Source organism: Aulostomus chinensis, chromosome 24, assembly GCF_037954235.1.
Source record: "Aulostomus chinensis isolate RoL2024-O1b breed Wild chromosome 24, RoL_Achi_v1.0, whole genome shotgun sequence".
Taxonomy (NCBI): domain Eukaryota; kingdom Metazoa; phylum Chordata; class Actinopteri; order Syngnathiformes; family Aulostomidae; genus Aulostomus; species Aulostomus chinensis.
In genome coordinates, this window is record NC_141343.1 from 13,246,583 (window position 1) to 13,267,665 (window position 21,083).

The 21,083-nt window shown below is 43.9% G+C and overlaps 1 protein-coding gene and 1 long non-coding RNA gene across 6 annotated transcripts in view; one reads left to right on the forward strand and one right to left on the reverse strand.

Annotated features, from left to right (window-relative positions):
- The window catches only part of LOC147238767 (uncharacterized), a 71,336-nt gene extending 64,058 nt beyond the window's left edge, over positions 1 to 7,278 (forward strand). Inside the window, exons 4-6 of the long non-coding RNA XR_015111869.1 lie at positions 214 to 267; positions 3,685 to 6,016; positions 6,104 to 7,278. This is a non-coding gene — a long non-coding RNA (uncharacterized LOC147238767). The remainder of the gene's footprint in view (positions 1 to 213; positions 268 to 3,684; positions 6,017 to 6,103) is intronic.
- arap2 (ArfGAP with RhoGAP domain, ankyrin repeat and PH domain 2) overlaps positions 1 to 21,083 on the reverse strand; it is a 127,192-nt gene that overhangs the window by 92,816 nt on the left and 13,293 nt on the right. For all 5 annotated transcript variants that reach the window (XM_086197873.1, XM_086197869.1, XM_086197870.1 and 2 more), the window contains 2 exons: positions 20,797 to 20,866; positions 9,582 to 9,702 (listed from right to left, as the gene is read on the reverse strand). In XM_086197873.1, coding sequence (XP_086053999.1) covers positions 9,582 to 9,702; positions 20,797 to 20,866 — 191 coding nt within the window. The remainder of the gene's footprint in view (positions 1 to 9,581; positions 9,703 to 20,796; positions 20,867 to 21,083) is intronic.

Consider the following 21,083-nt stretch of genomic DNA (forward strand, 5'->3'; position numbering starts at 1 on the left):
CAGTAATACGCTCGCAAAAAAAAAAAGAGTCACGCTCCACTATAAATCACAATAAAGCTACAGTCACAACGTTACACACATCTACTGCAGTAATATATAATGGGTTTTTTTTGGGGGGGGGGGGGTGGCACTTGTTTAGTTAACTCACACTCATTTTACAAGGAAATGTTTCGCTGAAGTGTCATCATAATCTAATCTTCCTCTTCTCCACAGTTCCAGGGTCTGAACCGCAGCCAGGGCTGAGCGCTGTCTTACACGGATACAAAGGTACCATGTTTGATCATTTGTTACGATATTGACAGTTACATGCTAGTGAATATCAATTAATGAAAGTATGGGAGTGAGGATTCCTGCAGTGAGATTTGTTTCGAGGAAGAACGGCAAGTTTACCTGCTCCTTCATTCAAAGTAAAGACCGTTGATTTTACCAACAGTTGATTGGTTTAGAGAAAGGAGATAAATTTGCTCGAGTTTTTGGCTACCAAGTTTTGCATGTACGTATGTGCAAGTTTACGCACTCTTTTGCTTTTGGTGAATCAAAGCAGCTCAAACTATTTTGGGGGTCAAATAACTGAAAAAGTTGCCAAGCAGTGTCCTTGTCGAATGGAGACTTAAATTGGAATATTACAACAGAAAAACATGACTAAAACGCTTCGGTGAGAGTGGCTAGCGGTACAGCTGTACAGTGAGTACACCCCAAAAGAAGCGCTGGCGACTGACGCCAGTGCCCCTTTGGCTACGGCATCTTTGCTAGCGCGTGTATCTTCAGGCGTGAAGGATGCTTACAGAAAATAGGTTATATTTATGATGAGTTTTGCTGACCATGGTAGTACCAGCTTCACTGTGTACTGTTGAGGTACACAAACACTACAGCGGGAACTACGGAGCATGTGTTGAACACCCGGGCCGATTTGAAATGAACTGGAGAAAACCGGGGAGGCACGGTGGTGCAGTGGTCACACAAGTTTCACAGTGTCTTCGACAGCCTCTCGTCCCAGCAACATGAATTTTGTCACTGATAGGCTCCACCCCTCACTACCCCGAACAGGATAAGGAGTAGAAAATGGATGGATGGTCTTGGTCAAAGTTTAATCTTAATCTTAATACCGATCTAGGTATGTTAGTCCAACTTTGAAAAGTACAATTTCAGTTCGACGCACAGTAAAAGACACCACATCGCAGCAGGTGGGGTAGATCCCGTCATATTGCCATTGGACCTCTTTGCTCAAAGGAAACTCTCTAAGTATCTTCGTCATCACTGGAGAAAATTTCCCAACTTGTCATGAACGCAAGTAGAAGTATCTGTTCACATTTATGTGAAACTGCTGATATGATGGCACCTGTGCTATTTTAAGACCAACTCTTTTTCCTGGCTTGACTGAGGCGGCTGAGCTTGCATTACTGTCAGAGTGACCTGCCGCTGTGTCCTCAGCCGTCTGCTGAGTGACAGAGGGGGAGTGTGGTGTTCTCTTTGAAGTGTCAGTCATTCTGCAGCCACCGACGACCTGACGTTGTCTTTAACTGACCTTAATTAGCTGCCTGACTGACCTCCTGACCCTCCGGCATCACACGAAGATGCGTGCCTCTCTTTAACCTTGTATCTACTAACATCTCTCAGTATCGCTACATAGTCCGATATTCTACATCCAGAGCTTGGTCCGGAATTCAAGCCCTCCTGGCATGGCTACATCCCAAATTCTTATGAATTCACGAAGAGATGGCATCCATAATGAATGGCCTACTCAATTATTGACTCTTCTTTACATCACTGGGCTTTACTGTTCTGTTCCCATCCTGGTTTCTGAGTTCCATTACCTGTCCTGCTCTCACTTATTTGCCTGTTCATTTATTCAGGGCCTTCCTTTCGACTGCTGCTCCCGTCTTTGCCCAAGCTGTCACTCTGAGCAGGGAAGGATGGAGCGGGGAAGGAAGTGGGTGGATTGAGAGAGTACGCCTGCATGTGTGCATCGGAATGTGTCTTGCATATGTTTGGAGTAAATGTTTGCACACACCGCATCCTCTAGCAGCCCTGCCAAAAGTATTTTTTACTCAGCGTGCCATCATGCCCTCACCTTTTCATGCATATAAAAAGAATATACAGCTACTGGCAGCCAGTGAAGCCCAGCAGCCACATGGCTTGTTAAGGGATGTATAAGTGTAGCCATGTGTTTGAAAGATGATTCCACTTTACATCGGGAGAGGGACTGGGAGAAAGGCAGGTTATCCACATTGAAAGTGGATGAGATGAGAGCCAGGTCCACTCTTTGCCCGAGCGGGATCTTAAAGCACGCCCACACAGTCTCCAACCGCAGGAATAAAAGAAGAAGTACCGGCTGTAGCCGTGTTCTTTGACTTATTTCAAAGCACATCGTTGCAACACGTAGAAAGGACAAAATTATTATTTTTTCTATTATTTATTTGTATTGCTCAATCACAGCTCTTATAACTAAGTGTCTTATTAAACTTTGATCAGGACCATTCATTTCTTACTGCTTATCCTGTTAAGGGTCGCGGGTGGGGTGGAGCCTATCCCAGCAGCCTTCGGGCATGAGGCGGGGTTCACCCTGGAAGGGCGGGGGCCAACACATAGAGACAGACAACCACTGGCTCTCACAGCCACGCCTACGGTCAATTTAGAGTATCAATCAGCCTCGTCCCCTCTTGATGTCTTTGGACTGTAGGAGGAAGCCAGAGTACCAGAGAGAACCCACGCAGGAACAGGGAGAACATGGAGACTCCACACAGAAAGACCTCGTGCTCCAGCTGGGACTTGAACCCAGAACCTCCTTGCTGTGACGCGGCAGTGCTGACCACTGCACCACCGTGCCGCACCTGACCGAGACCAATTTTGCAAAGTCCTTTGTATTTAAAAAATATTATATTTCAAAATTTAAATCAAAACGAACACATTTTGAATCCGTGGATACCCAACCCCAAGTCCAACGAGACCTTCCGCGCACAACCTACCAGATTGATTTTGGCCAACACAGTTTGAGATCATGTTCAGTTCTAAGTCAATTCAAACAGAATCTCCCAGTCTCCCAAACCACATTATATTTTACACTTTTTTGACAGCTTTTAACCTGGTACTACATGCGCTGAATACTGTTACTGTTTCGGGATTCATAATCTACACCTTTCTTCCTCTTTTTTCTTTCTTTCTTTTTTTTTTTTTTGAGGCATTGAAATTTCACAGCGAAACAAACAAGCACCTCCACCCCAAAAGTTTCTGTACTCAATTAGTACTCCTGCAGCTCCTCCTATGTTTTTCACAAATCCGCCTACACACCCCCAACGAAGGCTAGAGGAGGAAATGCACCAACCCGTGCTTCTGCCGGCAGAACGTAGTTTCAGTCTGTTTGTACGCATCATTTTGTGTTTGTAGGTGTATATTCAGTAGAATTTCACCAAAAAAATGCATTCCTACATTCGCCCCTGAATGCCCACCTGATCCACCTCCGTCTCAACTTCTTTTGTGTAGCGTTTGAACAATCATTTCTATTTCCATATCCTGGTTGCTCAATGTTGCAATGACCAAGCTGATAGGGGCAGACGGACTCGAGGTTGCCATGTGACTTTTCTCTTCCCATCATTCCCTCCCTGAGCTCACTCTTCTTCTCGCCCTCCTTCCCTCCCTCCTTCTCTACCTCCCCACCTACCTGCCTTCCATCTCTCCTCTCTCAAGCTGACAGTACCTGAGGGAAGAGGCCACCTGCGGACCAAGTGGAGAATCAACCGACAGCTGTGTGCACACTCTCTCCGGTGGCCTTCAATTATTCACTCACTTCTCCCCCCTCTTTTCCCCTCACTCCATCCTCGTTCTGCCCTTTTCATCTCCCCCTGCTGTCTCTGCCCTTACCTCTCTGTTGCCTCGCGCGTTCTATCCATTCCTATTATTCTCTCATTTCCTCCTTGTTGCCCCCCTTCACATGACCCTCCTAGATGTCTTGAACACCCTTGCACACTCCTCTGACCATCAATTTCTCCCCACTCTCACCCTACCGCATCAGCCCAGCAGCTCCTTATCTCCACTTCACTAACCTACTCCTTCTCTTTCCCTCCGTCTCCTCATGTCTCCCTCCTTCTCATGTGTTTCCCCAAAAGATTGATGACTCTCTGCTACAAGGCGAGTGGGGCTGTTTAAAGATGCATGAGGTGATGAGGCCAAGTTTTCTCCTTCTCTTTTCCCCTCTCCATCTCAGCACCCAACCCTTTCTTCTGACAGCAGAGCCACCTCAGCGAGAGGCTCCCCACCAAAAAAAAAAACCAAGCGATCAGGGGCTATCTCCAAAAGGCTCTTGTCAGGATGGCTGAGTGTGACGTATGACGATCAGCTAGCAGGCAGCGTGATAAATGATTCCGCTGAGGACCCGCGACTCATAAACAGACAGGAAGAAAAAAAGAAAAAAAAATCTGGCAGCCATCAATATGATGATGCACTGAATCAACAGGGAGAGGAGGGTTCACACATGCTTGCGTTGTTGGCTTTCATATAAACCAGATTTCACCGGAAAATGCATGAAACCTTATTCAAATCATTATTATTTTTTTCATAATAAAAACTTAAAATACCACGCAATATGCGGTAGTTCTGGAGCAGTAGACAGTCAGAAAAGTACACGAGCTGTGGCCTTTGATTTGGGTGTAAATCAGCCTTGTCGCTGTTATGTGAGCACAGGTGTTAAAACCGGGAACGCCAACTTCCAAAGTTAATTTCAGGCTGTTTACCTTTGTTGCACATCTTTCTCCCTCATTTCTTCTCAGCTCTCTACTGGCACTAGGGCTTTAACAATTAATTGAAATTTTTATTGAAAATGCAAAATGGCCAGATTACAAGAACTGAAATTTTTTGCTGAAGGTAAAATGCGGCACTATGCACTGACTTGTAGATGTGGTTGTTTACTGTGCTTTCATTGATTATTATTATCGTTATATCAGGCTATTTTAATCCCACCTCTAGCATTTCAATGATGACTTCTGTCCATGCGGGTGGACTGACATTCCTTCTTTTTGCTTTGATTTCCATTGTGTGTGTCTATTCTTGGTTTGGTGGGATTTATCTTTCAGCTTGAACCACGTGAAGCACTTTGTGCTACATCATTGCTGTATGAAAAGTGCGATACAAATCCATTCTGTTTAATTGGCTCACTTTGTTTTCCAGAAACATTGTGGTGCTACAGACTTCACCTGGTTTGGTTGAACCCCTCAGCCCAACCAAAATCACTCCAGCAGGATCAGAATATTTTGGCTAATGCTAAGGGAGCGGCTAACACTAGCCACGTTGATTTCCAAGGTGCATCTGTTATTCAAGACGCCAATTGTGAAGCTAATGTAAAAATAAATTGAAATTAATCTGGAAAACACTTCAAAATTTGAGAAGCAAAAAACAAAAATAGCCCCCCCAAAAACTGAGGCTAAACATAAACAACTGAAAAACAAAATATTTGCAGTATATTCAGGGGATGAGGTTCTAAGTGTCTCTGAAGCTTCAGTGTTTTCTTAAATCTAAGTTGCACCTGTGCTTTTGTTTATTTGAACGTTCAATGTTGACTTTAAACTCAAACTCCATGTTCTTTGACGCTTCAATGTTTACTCAAACCGGAGTTGCACCTGTGCTTTTGTTTATTTGAAGCTTCAGTGTTTATTTTAATTTGAATTGCACTGTTCCTGCTCTGTGTTACCAGTACTGGGAATTTTGCACCGAAACCTTGTAGCAAAATACCACATACATGTTATCAGGAGTAGGTTGGGCTGGACGCGCCAGGGCAGCTTGTACACGACCTAAAACATGTCTGGTCTCATGCGGTATGAGTCAGTCATCCATTACCTGGAAGACTTCAGGTTTGGAGGGAGAGGACGAGCAAATCAACTCAAAAACACCTCCCAAACACGGAGGGTTGTGCAGAGTCAGCAGCCCTGTCATGAAAAAACGAAGTCGCTGCTAAAATCTGGGCAGCAAACTGGCAGCATTGGCATTCCTTGGCTGAGGCGTACAGCCGGAAGAGGATTAAGTAAAAGTAAGTTAACACTTATGTGTATAAGCCTTGTTTGTGTTTACTTTGATCAAACCTGAGTAATGTATAACAGAGTATTTTTCCATACAGGCATGTCTTGGTCAGATGTGTCCAGCTGAGCACCAGAGGGACCTTTGAAAACAAGAAGCCAATAGCAAGGAAATCCGTCCATCCATTTTCTATACCACTTATCTGTTGGGGGGTGGAGCCTATCCCTGCTGACATTGGGTGAGAGGCGGGGTTCACCCTGGACGGGTCGCCAGTCCGTCGCAGGGCCATCAGGAGCAATTAGGGGTTCAGTATCTTGTTCAAGGTCACCTGGACATGGTCACCGGGGGAAGCGAGGATCGAACCAGCGACCCTTCGGTTGCTAGACGGCCATGCCAAGCAGGGAAAATGAAGTCACAAATTGATAATTCTACTCCTAGCTCAAAAGATGTCAATAACGTGAGGTCTCAATGATCTGGTTGATAATATCTCTCTGTTCCCTAATGTTCCTAAATGTCCGCATCGTACAGTGAGTCAAAGGTCCTCAACGCCATAACCAAGCAAAACTCAATTTCTCTGATCACAGTCATTCAAATGAATCAAAGGGCGGCCCTGCGTCTGACCTCACAAGTGAACCCTCGATTAGTGAATGAGCAGTTTTGACCTTAGCTGCTGAATAGACTGCCATCAAGCAGGCAGGAGGTAACGAGCGGAAAGTGTCTCTTTCCCCTCTCATTAAGGCCGACACAGACAAAGCTTCCAGTGGAAAGACGATAAGCAGAGACAACTCTTACTCCACTTTGTCTGACAGAGGGATGAAGAGACGCTGGAGGAAGCGAGAACAAGACTATTAAAAGGATGGTTCCTGGGAGATTTGAGGTCGGTTCATTTTTTATGTATTGCATCACTGTAGGCCGATATAAAAAGAGGTAGATTTATGAATCAAAGCCACTTTTTGACCCACAGCTCTTAATCTTCTGTCCAGTTTCATCCGCGGCTAATGCACGGGTCACGAGTAAACAGAGAGTTTAGTTAAAATACAGGCAGGTTGGTACAAAATGTTAAATATTCAGCAAGAAACAGATTCCCGAAAAAAAAAAAATGAAACCACACATGCTCAACAAAAACAAGTCATATTCGGGTTTTTATATTTTTTCGGATTTAGATGGAGCAAGTTTGTCTTCCTGTTGGGCTCTGGTGGTATGATTTTTAATATCTTCCTGACAATTTACCAGCGTGTATGGTACAAGATGATATTTGAGCAAAAATAATAAAAACTGAGCAGCGTGTATGACATTCTCTAGCCTATAAAGCTGTGTGTCTAATATGTAATTAGCCTACTTAGACAAGTCTTGCTGGGTTTAACAGTGACCCGATGACTCTTGCTGTGGCGGATTCCATCACTTCAGTGGGCTGAAGGGAGATGATGTGCGGGTAGTGGAAGGCTGGCAGTTGAATGCCGTCACGTGGCTAATAAACTGCTTTGATAGTTGGAAGAAGTCATCTTAATGTAAGGTTAAATGTGGAAATATTTCTGATTACATGTATAATCGTATTTAATAGTCGAGAGAGAGTGAGAGCGAGGAACTGGACAGAACTACAGACAGAACACCCAACTGCTTCTCTCTCTCAATAGCCCTGTCGGAGCAGTGAGGCTCATTCACAGGACTTCATGCTAACATTGAACATAGTGAGCATACGCCCTCTAAATTCGTGATAAATTAACAATTCTTGCTCTCAGTCTCTGGCTCGGAAAACGCTGGACATTACAGCACTTCCCAGGCAGAAGTGACTGATATGACTCACAGTGAGTGGGGACATTGGTTGTGCTCAGTCCAGCAGTTTGGATTGGTGCACTTATGTCCAATTCATGTCAAAAACCTCACGCATAGCCCCGCCCCCCAGGATACATCCCTTCTCAGCGCTTAGCTGCCCCTTATGGAATTTTTGGATGGTATTGAAAATCATACATTCTGTTACCTACCTTAATACCCTGTTACACCTTTCTAAAGATTCTAGTATACCTTTGGAATACTCCAGTATACCTTTCCATAGCTCCTTGTATACCTTTTTCTAATGTCAGTGTACCTTTCTAAAGATTCTAGTATACCTTTGGGAATACTCCAGTATAACTTTCCATAGCTCCTTGTATACCTTTTTCTAATGTCAGTGTACCTTTCTAAAGATTCTAGTATACCTTTGGGAATACTCCAGTATACCCTTCCATAGCTCCTTGTATACCTTTTTCTAATGTCAGTGTACCTTTCTAAAGATTCTAGTATACCTTTGGGAATACTCCAGTATACCCTTCCATAGCTCCTTGTATACCTTTTTCTAATGTCAGTGTACCTTTCTAAAGATTCTAGTATACCTTTGGGAATACTCCAGTATAACTTTCTATAGCTCCTTGTATACCTTTTTCTAATGTCAGTGTACCTTTCTAAAGATTCTAGTATACCTTTGGGAATACTCCAGTATACCCTTCTATAGCTCCTTGTATACCTTTTTCTAATGTCAGTGTACCTTTCTAAAGATTCTAATATCTTTCTAAAGATTCTAGTATACCCTTCTATAGCTCCTTGTATACCTTTTTCTAATGTCAGTGTACCTTTCTAAAGATTCTAATATGCCTTTCTACAGATTCTAGTATACCCTTCTATAGCTCCTTGTATAGCTTTTTCTAATGTCAGTGTACCTTTCTAAAGATTCTAATATGCCTTTCTACAGATTCTAGTATACCCTTCTATAGCTCCTTGTATAGCTTTTTCTAATGTCAGTGTACCTTTCTAAAGATTCTAATATGCCTTTCTACAGATTCTAGTATACCCTTCTATAGCTCCTTGTATAGCTTTTTCTAATGTCAGTGTACCTTTCTAAAGATTCTAATATGCCTTTCTACAGATTCTAGTATACCCTTCTATAGCTCCTTGTATACCTTTTTCTAATGTCAGTGTACCTTTCTAAAGATTCTAATATATCTTTCTAAAGATTCTAGTATACCTTTCAAAAAAACACGTTATTACCTTGATACTGACCAAGCCACCTTCCAGCTCTGTACGTAATGCACAAAGCTTGGATCGAACAGAGATTACGTGCAAGAGTCTCACCTGCAGTAGCTTCTTATTAACTGTACAGACATGATTGTGGTGTCAAACTTCTCATCTAATTTAAGGAACGAGTCAATACAGTTGCTTCCCAAATGGTTTAACTTCTGTTGCTGTACGACGTCATTATGCTGCACCACTCAGCCAAGTTTGGTGATTATCCACCTCGAAATTTTTTGTGCAATCATGCTGAAAGTCAAACAAACAAATGCCACTAATCCCCTCTGCAGAGGTAATAATACCATTAAAAGGGAAGATAATTTAAAAATAAAAACCACATTTTAGGAGTAGCAGTGGAGACAGAAATGTCTGTGAAACAATGAGAGAGAGAGAGAGAGAGAGAGAAGGGAGACAAAAGATTACCTCAGAGGCATTTCAAGAGAGTGCAGAGAGACAAACAGAAAGGGTGGGGTGGAGGAAAAGAAGACAGAATGAGGTAGAGATACAAACAGAAAACAGAAACAGATGCACTGTACCTTCTTTTTCAGCCCTGAATATGAAAGTCCGAAGGGAGGTGACCACTTCAAACTTGTTGTCACCCAAACTTCGCACCTGTCTGATGGCGCTGACCAGAATCATACCTTTGGAGTACATCTCCTAAACAAAGAAAAGCAGACAGATAAGAGCGCTGACACACACACACACACACACACACACACACACACTCTAAACAATATAAATGCAGCCAGACAGACACACAATATTATAATAATGTTATTGAGCTGTTGCTTTTCCTATTATCTGCATCTGTAGGGCCACAATTACTGTTTTTCAGCGCATTGTTTGGATCAATAGACGTGTAATTCCGAGCTGTATTTCCGTTGGCTGGGATAGCATTCAATTTGAAACACCACTGACAGACATCCTCATCAAACTAGAGCCATAACCCATCGATACTGTGTCAAATTTATTTTCAGAAATTGCTTCCCTGTTCCCTTTCAAGCAATAACTTTGATAAATGGCACAGAGCTCTCGGACAAGAAGCATTTGAATCAAAACCTGCTGCAGGATAAAGATGAGTATATTACCCAGGCGCTTTTTTTTTTTCCCTGCCTTTTTTTAGCCGCTACCTTTTGGAGTACTTCCAAAACAATTCAGGGGGTTTAATCAGAAGAATTTGGCCAAAAAAACAAAACAGCATCAGATTTCAGTCGTAACAACTGTACAAAGGTGGAATGGCTCTACCCTGCAAAGATAATTACTATTGGAGTGAAGCGCAGTTGTGCTTTCGAGTTTGTTGCTGTGATGCAAAAATGCCAATACTCGTACCACTCCGGTATCTTCTCAGGGAAAAACTCCACAAAAGAAACATGTGACGGTGTGACTTCAGTCCTGTGAAGCATCAGGGATCTGAGGATTGGTGGCAAATGACGAAGAATTCAAGCTGAAAGGCACTGATGTAAAAATTAGACAGTAACTTTCTACTTCTTACTGTGTAGTACTGGCAACTAAGGTTTGGATATACTATATTTAAGTAACTCAACAACTTACAGTTTTTGGAGACATTACAGTTAGGAGGGTAATACAAAGGAATGGAATCAACTTGACGATTATGTGAAAATGTGGAGGTACAAACTTTTCACGCATACTTGTCTTCATCCAAAAACGACCAACTTCTTGCCGCTCAACGGTGATCCTTTCTGACACGGTTATCGTACTGCTACTACCCAACCTTCCAGCCAGAAACCCCCCATCTCGTCTTACTACAGGTGCACGGGATTAATATTCCACTCTGAGCTCTATTTCAATTTCAGTGTTGTTTACTTGTGAACCGAGCCAAGCAGGCACAAAAAAGTAGGACAGATATGTTTGGGGTTTTTTTTTTTTTTTTTTAGTTTAGTTTTTGTTTTTTTTAAATACTACAGGCAGGTAATGAAACAGCAAAAACAATCCATGAATGAAGAAAACAGTTCAGGGAATTAATTGCACTGCAATTTAGACAGAAATTCTAAACGTGAGGTGATTTCTTTACTCTTTATTCATTTGTTTGGAAACACTTGTTTTAATTAGGCCAACGGGATCAATTTTAGACTATAAATGAATCGGGAGTTGGATGAATCAAAGTCATGGATCATGCGGACTTCTGCCACTTTAAACAGGTAATAGTGAAGGGAAGGGACCCACAGAGCTTGATACTCCAGTGTGTGACTCTCACAGGAGAGGAAATGGTCCAGAACGTGAACCCACGTCGCCTTGAAAGACGACGACCATGACAAAAGCAATCATCTGGGTATAAGGAGAACCCCGTAAAACAAATCTACAAGCTATAAACAAACTTCTCAAATATTCAAAAACAGATGCTTTACTGGGAATTTGGATGAAGCACAGGAAGTGATTGTTGGGTAAATTGGGATTTGGCGGTACACATTGTTTTATTACCCCCTTGTTTTCCCACGGCAGCTCTCGAGAAGGCATCCAAATAAGGAGGATGTTGCACTGGAGGCTTTGTGACCCTCTTTGGAGTTTCCCTTGACAATGGCAATTAAAGTACTGGGTCATTGTCAATGTGAAAGAAAGAAAGAAAGAAAGAAAGAAAGAGGGTGCACGATGAAGAAACCTTAATGTTATCACCTCTGGAGAAGCAAATCAAACATCCTTAAAGTAGAAAAAAAAACCATCCCGCATTGTAATGCTCTTGCAAAACTGAGAACTGAGGGACAGTACATAATGATTCTGTAGTGGCACGAAAATCACTGGGTTGTAACCCCCCACCCCCCCAAAAAAGAGCTGGCAGACACTGCATTATTCATGCTGATAATGTCATTATCTTTGAAAGTATGGAGAGAAACCAGCTCTCCATAGGCTGAGTATTCTACAGTCCTGTGCGCAATGGATTGTTTTGCAAATCACATCCTGCAAAGAGCGAAAGAAATGAGGATGAAAGTAGAGGAGGGATGAACGGAGGAGTGGAGTAAAACACAAAAAAAAAAAAAAAAACGGTGAACTTCTGACTCCCTCTCGCCATTCTTAATTAAGCCGGTGACCTTGCCATCCACAAAAAGAATATTTCTGGAGACCGTACAGCCAAAAATACCAGCCGGCACAGTCAGCAGGGAGAGAACGGGGGGTGGGGGGGGTGGATGGATGGATGGATGGATGGATGGAAGGAAGGAGGGAGCGTGAAATAGAAAAGAAAAAGAAATTAGGTTCGTGTGAAAGGCCAAGGAGAGGACCGAGAGAGAGGAAATGGAAAAGGGGAGATACAACGGAAAAAGACTGAAGCAGAGCAGGACGACGAGCAGGAAAGAAAAGACGAGGAGGTGCATGAGGGAAAAGGAGACATCATGTAGAAATGAAGATGCCTAAGAGGGTCACGGAGGGGTCCTTCTCATATTAAAGCAGGATGTTAACAATGGCAAGGAGTGGCTCAGCCTAATTACAGACGGCCACCCGGTACATTTCTCTCCCCGGGAGTTTCACACCAATATCTGCCTCTTTTCTCCCTCTAAATTTAGATAGAAGTTACAGGAAAGGTGAGGAAAGGAGAAACTGTGGATGAATTAGCTTGGAGGCTGTAATAATTACACCCCGGTAACAGTAATTAATTGTTTGAATTCTAGTTTGGGGGTCATGAAGTTGTTTTAATTACGAGTTGTGCATCTGTAAATACACGGGCGGCGAGCAGATGATGAAAAGAAGAGGTCAAGCTGGAAGACAGTGGATGCAGACACCGCTGCCACGAACACACACACACAACATTTGTGGACAAATCTCTAGAGGACAGACTGCCAAGGAAGCAATGAGGCCTAACTATCTCTTTCTAAGATGTCCTCCTGACCCCCCCAGTCTACCTCCCATGTTATCCCCTTTCAATCTTTCACAAGGCGCCCCCCCCCAGTTTCTCTAGAGTTCCCTAAAACGCTCGGTTGTCTCTTTTCTTTTCAAAAACAAGCCAGTAAACTTCAGGAAACAATTAAGGCAAAGCAACAGAGCTAAAGCATACAATAATGGAGGCACCATGTGGAGAAGGAAGGGAGGCAGGTAAGTGGGGGGGGGGGGGGGGGGGGTCTTGAGCACCAGCGAGGAGTTGAGGTGCCTGTATTGCATCAGATTTTTTTCTGTGGAGGCATGAGGACACCAACTGGTTGGAGTGGAAATCTCACCTGGAAAAATGCTCCTGGGCAACAATGAGATGGAACACTGTTAGTTTCACCTGAAGGACTAAAACTGAGACCTTTTTTGAAAAAGGGTTTTTTTAAATATATATATATATATATATGTATATGTGTATATATACATATATATATATATATGACTCATCGGTCCAACAAATTAAATAAGTTTAAAGAGTCTCCCTTTTTTATGAATTCATGATATTACAGAGAGACTTCTACTTTCAAGGGCTCAAGTCTTTAGGGACTCAAGCCTGAAGCCTGATCCCTTTGGACTTAAGTCGAGCTAAAACTGGACTTATTCTTTATGTCTGCAATAGATGCACTACTGACTCGCCGTCACTTGATGAGGTCGTTAAATTGTACTTGTTTGCATAGCTTGTGCTTATGACGATCCAATTTTCACTCCCCTTTGGCTGTAAGTTTGTACTATAAACCAACTCCACGGGGAAATCTCCACTGTTGACTACGGTCTCGAGTTTGCTGCAAAAGTTTTGCGTGTGGTGTTTAGGGACTTTACCCACTTATGAGTGACAACCCTAACAGTAAATGTGGCGATGGGTTATCCCAGATGATTCTGTAGAGGAACTCCAGAGTCGGCCGATTATTCTCTGAGTTCATCTCGAGCCCTTGCTTAGCGGTGAGTGACGTCCTACTGTAAAGCGCATCTTCCGGGAGTTTGAACCCAATCAATCCAAGCAGCAGCAGTTGCTAGGTTGCAGCACAGGATTCGAAGAGGTGCCAGTCTTTGCTCCTGTCACGAGCCAGTGTACCATCAAAATACTTGTCGGGCTGTTATTTTAAAGTAAAATAGCCTCACGGCCCATTTGGCCAAAGCATTGGGGAGTTTTGTCAGCAAATCGGGTAGAGTAACATTATCACTGCAAACACAGCAATGCAGTCGGAGAAGTTTGGATTTTAGGAGTGAACAAAAACTTTTCAAAATCATCCCAGGAAGTTCCCAGCTTGTTTGGCGCCTGTGAGGAAAGGTACTGGAATGTGGCAACTTCAGATCAGACTCACTTGAAGTGGCGATGGACAACTTGACTCAAAGTGATGTGTCAGTTGTGTTTGCAAAGACCAACCGAATCCCTTTCAGTCTCCGTCTGAGCTCTTCAGCAAAACACCGGACACAAAACCTTCAGAAACACCAGGCAAGCGCGTTCAAGTGAGACTGTTGTTATTTTACGTGCAAGAACTTCACTTGCTGGCGTTGAGGCGGAGCAAACCAAGACAAAAAGTTGATTCATCCACCTAAAGAGGGTTTATAAGGGAGAGAGATTCTTGCCCACATGCTTCTGGGAAGGGATACCAATCGATTCCAAAATAGAATTGGATGTCCAACCATTCACCAAATTTAATCAAAATCTATCCACACCTTTTTGAGACTCCAGTCAAGTGGAACCGCACCAGTCGCCACGTACCGCCAGAGAGTCGGTTTAGAAACCGAAAGAGCTTGACTTCTCTCAGTCTGTCTCTTTACCCCCTCTGACAAAGTTACTTTCTTTTGCCGGGCGGAATGACTCAGGTTTCACCGCCGGCCAGTTCCTGCGTGTTCACCCTGAGAAGTGTGTGGTTGCTAATGGGTGAAAACTCAATCCTCATTGTTTTGGTTGTGGCGCGGCACAGAAACTGAGACATTAGAATCAGATGCGTGGTGGCAGACAGAAGTGAAAAGCCAGGCTTCGATCCAACCAAAACGCCACTGGTGTTATCATTCCAAAGCCATTACACTGTGTCATCAACATATATTTAATAATGACACATAAAAGTCCTTTGCCACTTTAAGTTTAACTGACATTTACGGCGGACCAGCTCCTCTCATTTTAGTGACAAGCTGCTCCTCCTCCTTTTTTTTTTTTTTTTGGCAGAAACCGTGAATGTAGCAGAGCATTGGCCCTGAGGTGAATTTTAAGTGTGTGTTTTCTCAAATGTCTCTCTCTGAGATGGTCTTTGGATTAGTCTGAGAACACCCAATCTGCTTAATCACAAGAGATTTATTTTCTGTTTGAATAGCTTCTTTTGGAAGGGGGGGGGGGTAAAAAATAAGAAAGGAGAAAAAGAAAAAAGAAAAATCGAGATATTTGTCAGAAGTATGACACGCAAATGAAAACAAACATTTGAAACGTGTGAAAGCATCAAAAGTATTAAGATAACAACATCGAACATGAATCGGAGAAATGAAAGGCTATACATCAAAAACAGCCGGGGTGTTACAGTAAGTGTCAGCACAGGCGTCTTGGGAACACAGGAGGGAGCGAGCGGAGGGGCTTTCAAGCTCGGCAAGCGAGAGCTTTGCGGCATCAGACAGACAATCAGGCTGACACACTGAAAGACTGATCCCCAATCCTAAAACCTCATCTACCCTTTGGCCCCCGATCCAGCCTCCACCCTCCCCGTGTCCTCTCATCCCTTCATCCCTCCCTGCCATCCTCCTCACTTCCTCGCCTCTCTACCCTGAAGCAAGGCTTTGGACTGTTTTTGCACACACACACACATATGTATATATATATATATATATATATATATATATATATATATACACACACACACACACACACACACACACGACACCGCACCAGCACCAGGAGGACTACATCTCAGGCCCGAATCGTCCTCCTGAGCCAATCCCCGTGTTGACGAAATCAGGCGAAAGGGGGTGATTGATGAGACGGATTGGATGCAACGCGGCAGCGGGAGAAGAAGTGAGACCGAGGATCTCGCTACTCTCCCACGCCACCTCCGCTACCCCTGGTGATGACATCACCAGAGACCTTCAAGCTGCGACTGTGATTAAGTGCGATTAGTTCTGTCTGGGGCTGACAGATCCCAGAGGATTTCGAACTACAAAAGAGTTTTTGGGATGTTGAAAGTTTGAGAAAGAGAACAAGCATGGGAATCTTTCAGTGTCTAAGTATTTTTACTTTAGTGTACGAGGAGAAAAGAAGGACCACACCATGACAGACAGCGAAAACTACCTTCATTCTACTTTACGCCCAAGTTGTGCACGTTACACAACTTTTACCACCCGTTGCCTGTCCACTAATTAATCCCAGAGCATTTTCTTTGAATATTGCATGGATCTGCTGTCATTTGTAACTATTTTGATAGTTATTTGAGTCTTTTTCATGCAAAAACTAAAAATATGCACATCCGTTGCTTTGCAATGTCAAGATGTTTTGATGGCAAGTGATTCTGACTGTATTCTAACATCCATCCATCCATTTTCTATACTGATTATCTGTTCAGGGTGGTGGTGGTGGGGGGTGGAGCCTATCCCAGCTGACATCGGGTGAGAGGTGGGGTTCACCCTGGACGGGTCGCCAGTCCGTCACAGGGCCATCAGGAGCAACTAGGGGTTCTGTATCTTGCTCAAGGGCACTGGGCCATGGTCACTGGGGGAAGTGAGGATTAAACCAGCGACCCTTCGGTTGCTAGACGGTCACTCAACCTCCGAGCCGTACTTTCTAACATATGTTAGTACAAATGCAACTTCATAACATTTGGTTATTAAATTTTAAATAACCATCAAACAAACAACCTCAAATATACCCTGATTTGCGTAGAGTGATGTGCAGTTGTATGTACAAGTGTTTAAGTATCCAGCTGTCAGACAATATTTGGACAATTCAGTTTTTATTCTAGTTATGTTTTTTACGTTCTATAAATTGTTATATTTATAGATTATTCATTGATTTTGCTGTTTTCACCGCTCTACCAGCGACCGACATCCAAAGAGAATTTTTCCACGCCTAAAGTTAAGTACATACGAAGAAATGAATCATCTTAATCTGGTGTATTTGATCAAAATTCAAACAAAAACACCCAAATTTTTCCATTCAGAAAAAAGAAATGACTGCTATGGAGTAAATCGTTAGTTACCGATGACTCAAAAGTGAAAATGACCTGTAATATCACCTTTAAACTTAACATCTGCGTTTTATACGGAACCAAAGAATGGCCATGCTTGTCACAACTGCTTTTTTAATGCAGTTATACCAAGATAGAGAGGTCATTATTGAGTTATCTTGAGGTAACTTCACCTGTTTTCTAGGGATAACAGTTTACCAGAGAAACCAACGCTTCATTTTCTTGCTGTAGCACAAAAACAAAGGGGTGCTCTCACGGTAACGGCGTTAGAAAGGTTCCTCTAAAGAACGCTGCCCTCGGCGTACGTGCCTTTAGACAGTTGGTCGAACCAAAACTTTTCATGCCATTTTATTCATTTCTGACAATTTATGGATCAAATCCTGACTCAGTTGATCAAAAGCCACTGGTCCTTTAGGGCGTCTGATGTCAGAACTATAAAGGAGGGAAAGTCTTGCTGCGTGAGTCGTAGGGTCATTTTTCGTCGTCTGTAGCTTTAAAAGTGCACCTCCACACTGTGAGAGGAAGCAAACCTCCGACTCATATTTCAATTTCTGACATCAAGCAGCGCTGAGAGACTTCCTGTCTACCCATACAATCTTCTCCTACCCTGGCGTTCACCCCGTGGAGGTGGCGCTGGGTGGCACGCAGGGTGGTGGCGAGCCTCAGCTGGCTGCACAAGGCAAGGGATGACAGAGAGATTGGACTCGGCCTCTCCGTTCACCCGAAACATGATGAAGCCCCCTCTGCTTTTCTCAGAGGAGAGAGAGTCACATTGGCAGGAAAAAAGTGTAAACAACAATCCTCTCTCTCCCTCTCTCTCTCTCCCTCGAAAACTTTCATCTTTCCAAAATCTGACGTTCAACAGTGACACGGAGTGTAAAGCGCTGACTCGCCGGCCTCCCTGCCGATTCCAGCACCGCCGGCATCAGAGCGTGTCCTGATAAATAAAGCAACAAAAGGCGATGGAAAGAGAAAACGGAGGGAGAGAGAGAGAGAGAGGGAGAGGGAGATGAACGGGCATGGCGGGCTGTAATTAGTATGTGATTAACGAGCAGGCATCAGACAGGTCGCACATCATTGATTGTGATGTTGTGCGATGCTGCTGCAGCGAAATTGAGCCGGCCCTGAGAGGGGGTGCTGAGGTCACCGCTCAGACACACACACACACGCACACACACACACACACACACACACACGCACACGCACACACACACAGAAAGAAGTGTATTTGTTCTCACTACGGCATTTATCCAACGGTCATTAGCAAGAACATGAAAGTATAGGAGAGGTTATAACCCAGGAGGCTGGAGTTGCACGAGCGTGTTTGCAAACTCTGCCAACGTACAGTTGGTTCTTTTCATTTGCTACGGAATGAATGAAACTTTCAGAAGTTAAGAATCCATCACAGTCATCATCAAGCGTGTATTGATTCTTCTCAATGTCACCTCTTCGTAGCGTGAGAACACAGCTGAAGCGCGCAGTGATCCGCCTGGAGGGCTGAGAGCGAAAACCCACAAAGTTTGCGAGCGCGTCCCAAAAAAATTAGAGTCATTGAACATATCGTGAAAAATTAGGAGAAAATCAGTCGGTAATCACTTTGAAGAGAATTGATGGTTTTATTTGGTGCTTTGATTTTAATGTTGACTTTGACTAATTTCAGACCTCAATATTCTTAATTAGAATAATTGTTGAAAATAAATCCACTTCCTATAGACCAGTGGTTGTCAACCTGCAGTCTGCTGCAACCCAGAGTTTGTTTAATACAATTACACCTCCACTTTGGGCTGGACGGATAAATGCAATACATTTATAACAGCATTCTGTCGTATTTTATCTGACCATGAATTAATGTTTATGTAGTTTTTGAAACGTGTGTATACCAATGTCTTGTACTCAAAGGCTGCTTTATTTTCTGCTTTTTTCATGTTGCTAATTGTAGTGGCTTGCAGCAGAACGTGCAAACATCAGGGCAAGATTGAGCCAAGACCCAGACCAAGGCAGGGTGAGGCAGCCGAGACCCAGACTAAGGCAGGGCAAGACCGAGCCAAGACCCAGACTAAGGCAGGGCGAGACCAAGCCAAGACCCATACCAAGGCAGGGTGAGGCCAAGCCGAGACCCAGACTAAGGCAGGGCGAGACCAAGCCAAGACCCAGACTAAAGCAGGGCAAGACCCAGACTAAGGCAGGGCAAGACCGAGCCAAGACCCAGACGAAGGCAGGGTGAGACAGAGCCAAGACCCAGACGAAGGCAGGGAAAGACTGAGCCAAGACCCAGACTAAGGCAGGGCGAGACCGAGCTAAGACCCAGACTAAGGCAAGGTGAGACTGAGCTAAGACCCAGACTAAGGCAGGGAAAGACCGAGCCAAGACCCAGACTAAGGCAGGGCGAGACCGAGCCAAGACCCAGACTAAGGCAAGGCGAGACCGAGCCAAGACCCAGACTAAGGCAAGGCGAGACTGAGCCAAGACCCAGACTAAGGCAAGGCGAGACCGAGCCAAGACCCAGACTAAGGCAAGGCGAGACCGAGCCAAGACCCAGACTAAGGCAAGGCGAGACCGAGCCAAGACCCAGACTAAGGCAAGGTGAGACTGAGCCAAGACCGGTGCTAGGAGATGGTCTCAGAAATATCCCGTTTAAGTATTTTCAGACTGCGAGGCACTTTAAAAAACAAAAACAAAAACAAAACAAAATAAAAGGTTTGTTTGCAAAGGAAATCTTTAGGGTTTGCGAAGCCAAGCATAAGTCCGGACAAATTAGCAGATGTGCTAAAGTGTTCAGAAGTAACTGGTCAAGTTTTTGGTTGGCCCACTTGGTCCCATACCGTGTAAGAATGCAGTCGATTCAGGACAAGCCAGAGAACTTCAAAAAGTGACCTAGAGACCAGATGTCAAGGAAAAAATTGGAATGATAAGCAGTTTGTTCACTATGACATGACTGATTATGATAAAGCCACTTTCAAGAGACAGCTGAGGTTGCAAGAGAAAATGAAAGTGATGTTAAAAGGGTGTGGGACGGAACAACAGATTGAAAGGCGGCAGGTGTGGCAGTCAATCAGGACGTGTATCCGTCATTTCATCTTCCTCTCTGATCCCTCAGGTGACCTTTAGGTGGCAGTTCCACAGGAGATTTATTTAAATGTTCTGCCCAAAAGGGGTGAAAACTTCCACAAGCGTCTAGACTACACAAGTGCATCTTTATTTGCCTCCTCATCAGTTTCTCCTCCTTTAACCACCCCCCTTCCATCCATCCCTCGCTCTGATGATGAGGCAGGGGAAATTTCAAACTGTCAGACAGAAGGAGACGGAAGAAAGGTACAGGGAAGGCAAAGAGAGGGAGAAATGCTGAGGGAGGCAAAAAGAGACGAGCTACTTTACTCCCCCACCCCCTCCACCCCCCAACCCTTCTTTCTCCTGGAACTGATCAGGTGCCAACATCAATGTACTTTAGTGTACGCCTGGGTGGGCACAGAGAGTGCTGGCACGCCACGCATGGCGTAATGTCACTCTGTCCTTGCCCTCATTTTTTACCCCACTGAGCTAATGATCACGATGATAACAATAACAATAAGGGGGGTGGGGGCAAAGGGGCAAACTTGACTCAGCTGCAAATGCTACACATTTCTATAACAGGAATGACTTTGCTGGCGCGCATGTGGAGGCAGTCAGCAGGAGGGGAAGACGGGTGTTGACCACAAAGAGCGTCGGTTACCTTGTCGTTGTTGTAGTAGGCCAAACTCTCGCCATCGAATCTCACCCAACGCCTTTGAAAGACACAATTTCTGCAAAAAAAAAACAAAAAAAAAAAGTTTAAAAGTAAGTCCATCTGGCTGGTTTAACCAAACTAAGTCAGGTTTGACTGAAATAAGCCACTGAGGCCATTAACTGAATAAGCTGAGAACAGGTTTACTTCATCAAGAGTGACGTTCTTTCATTAACGCTAAGAGACGTATCAACAGCTGTCAGTTAGCGTAATCAAAACAAATGTGGCCACTTTCA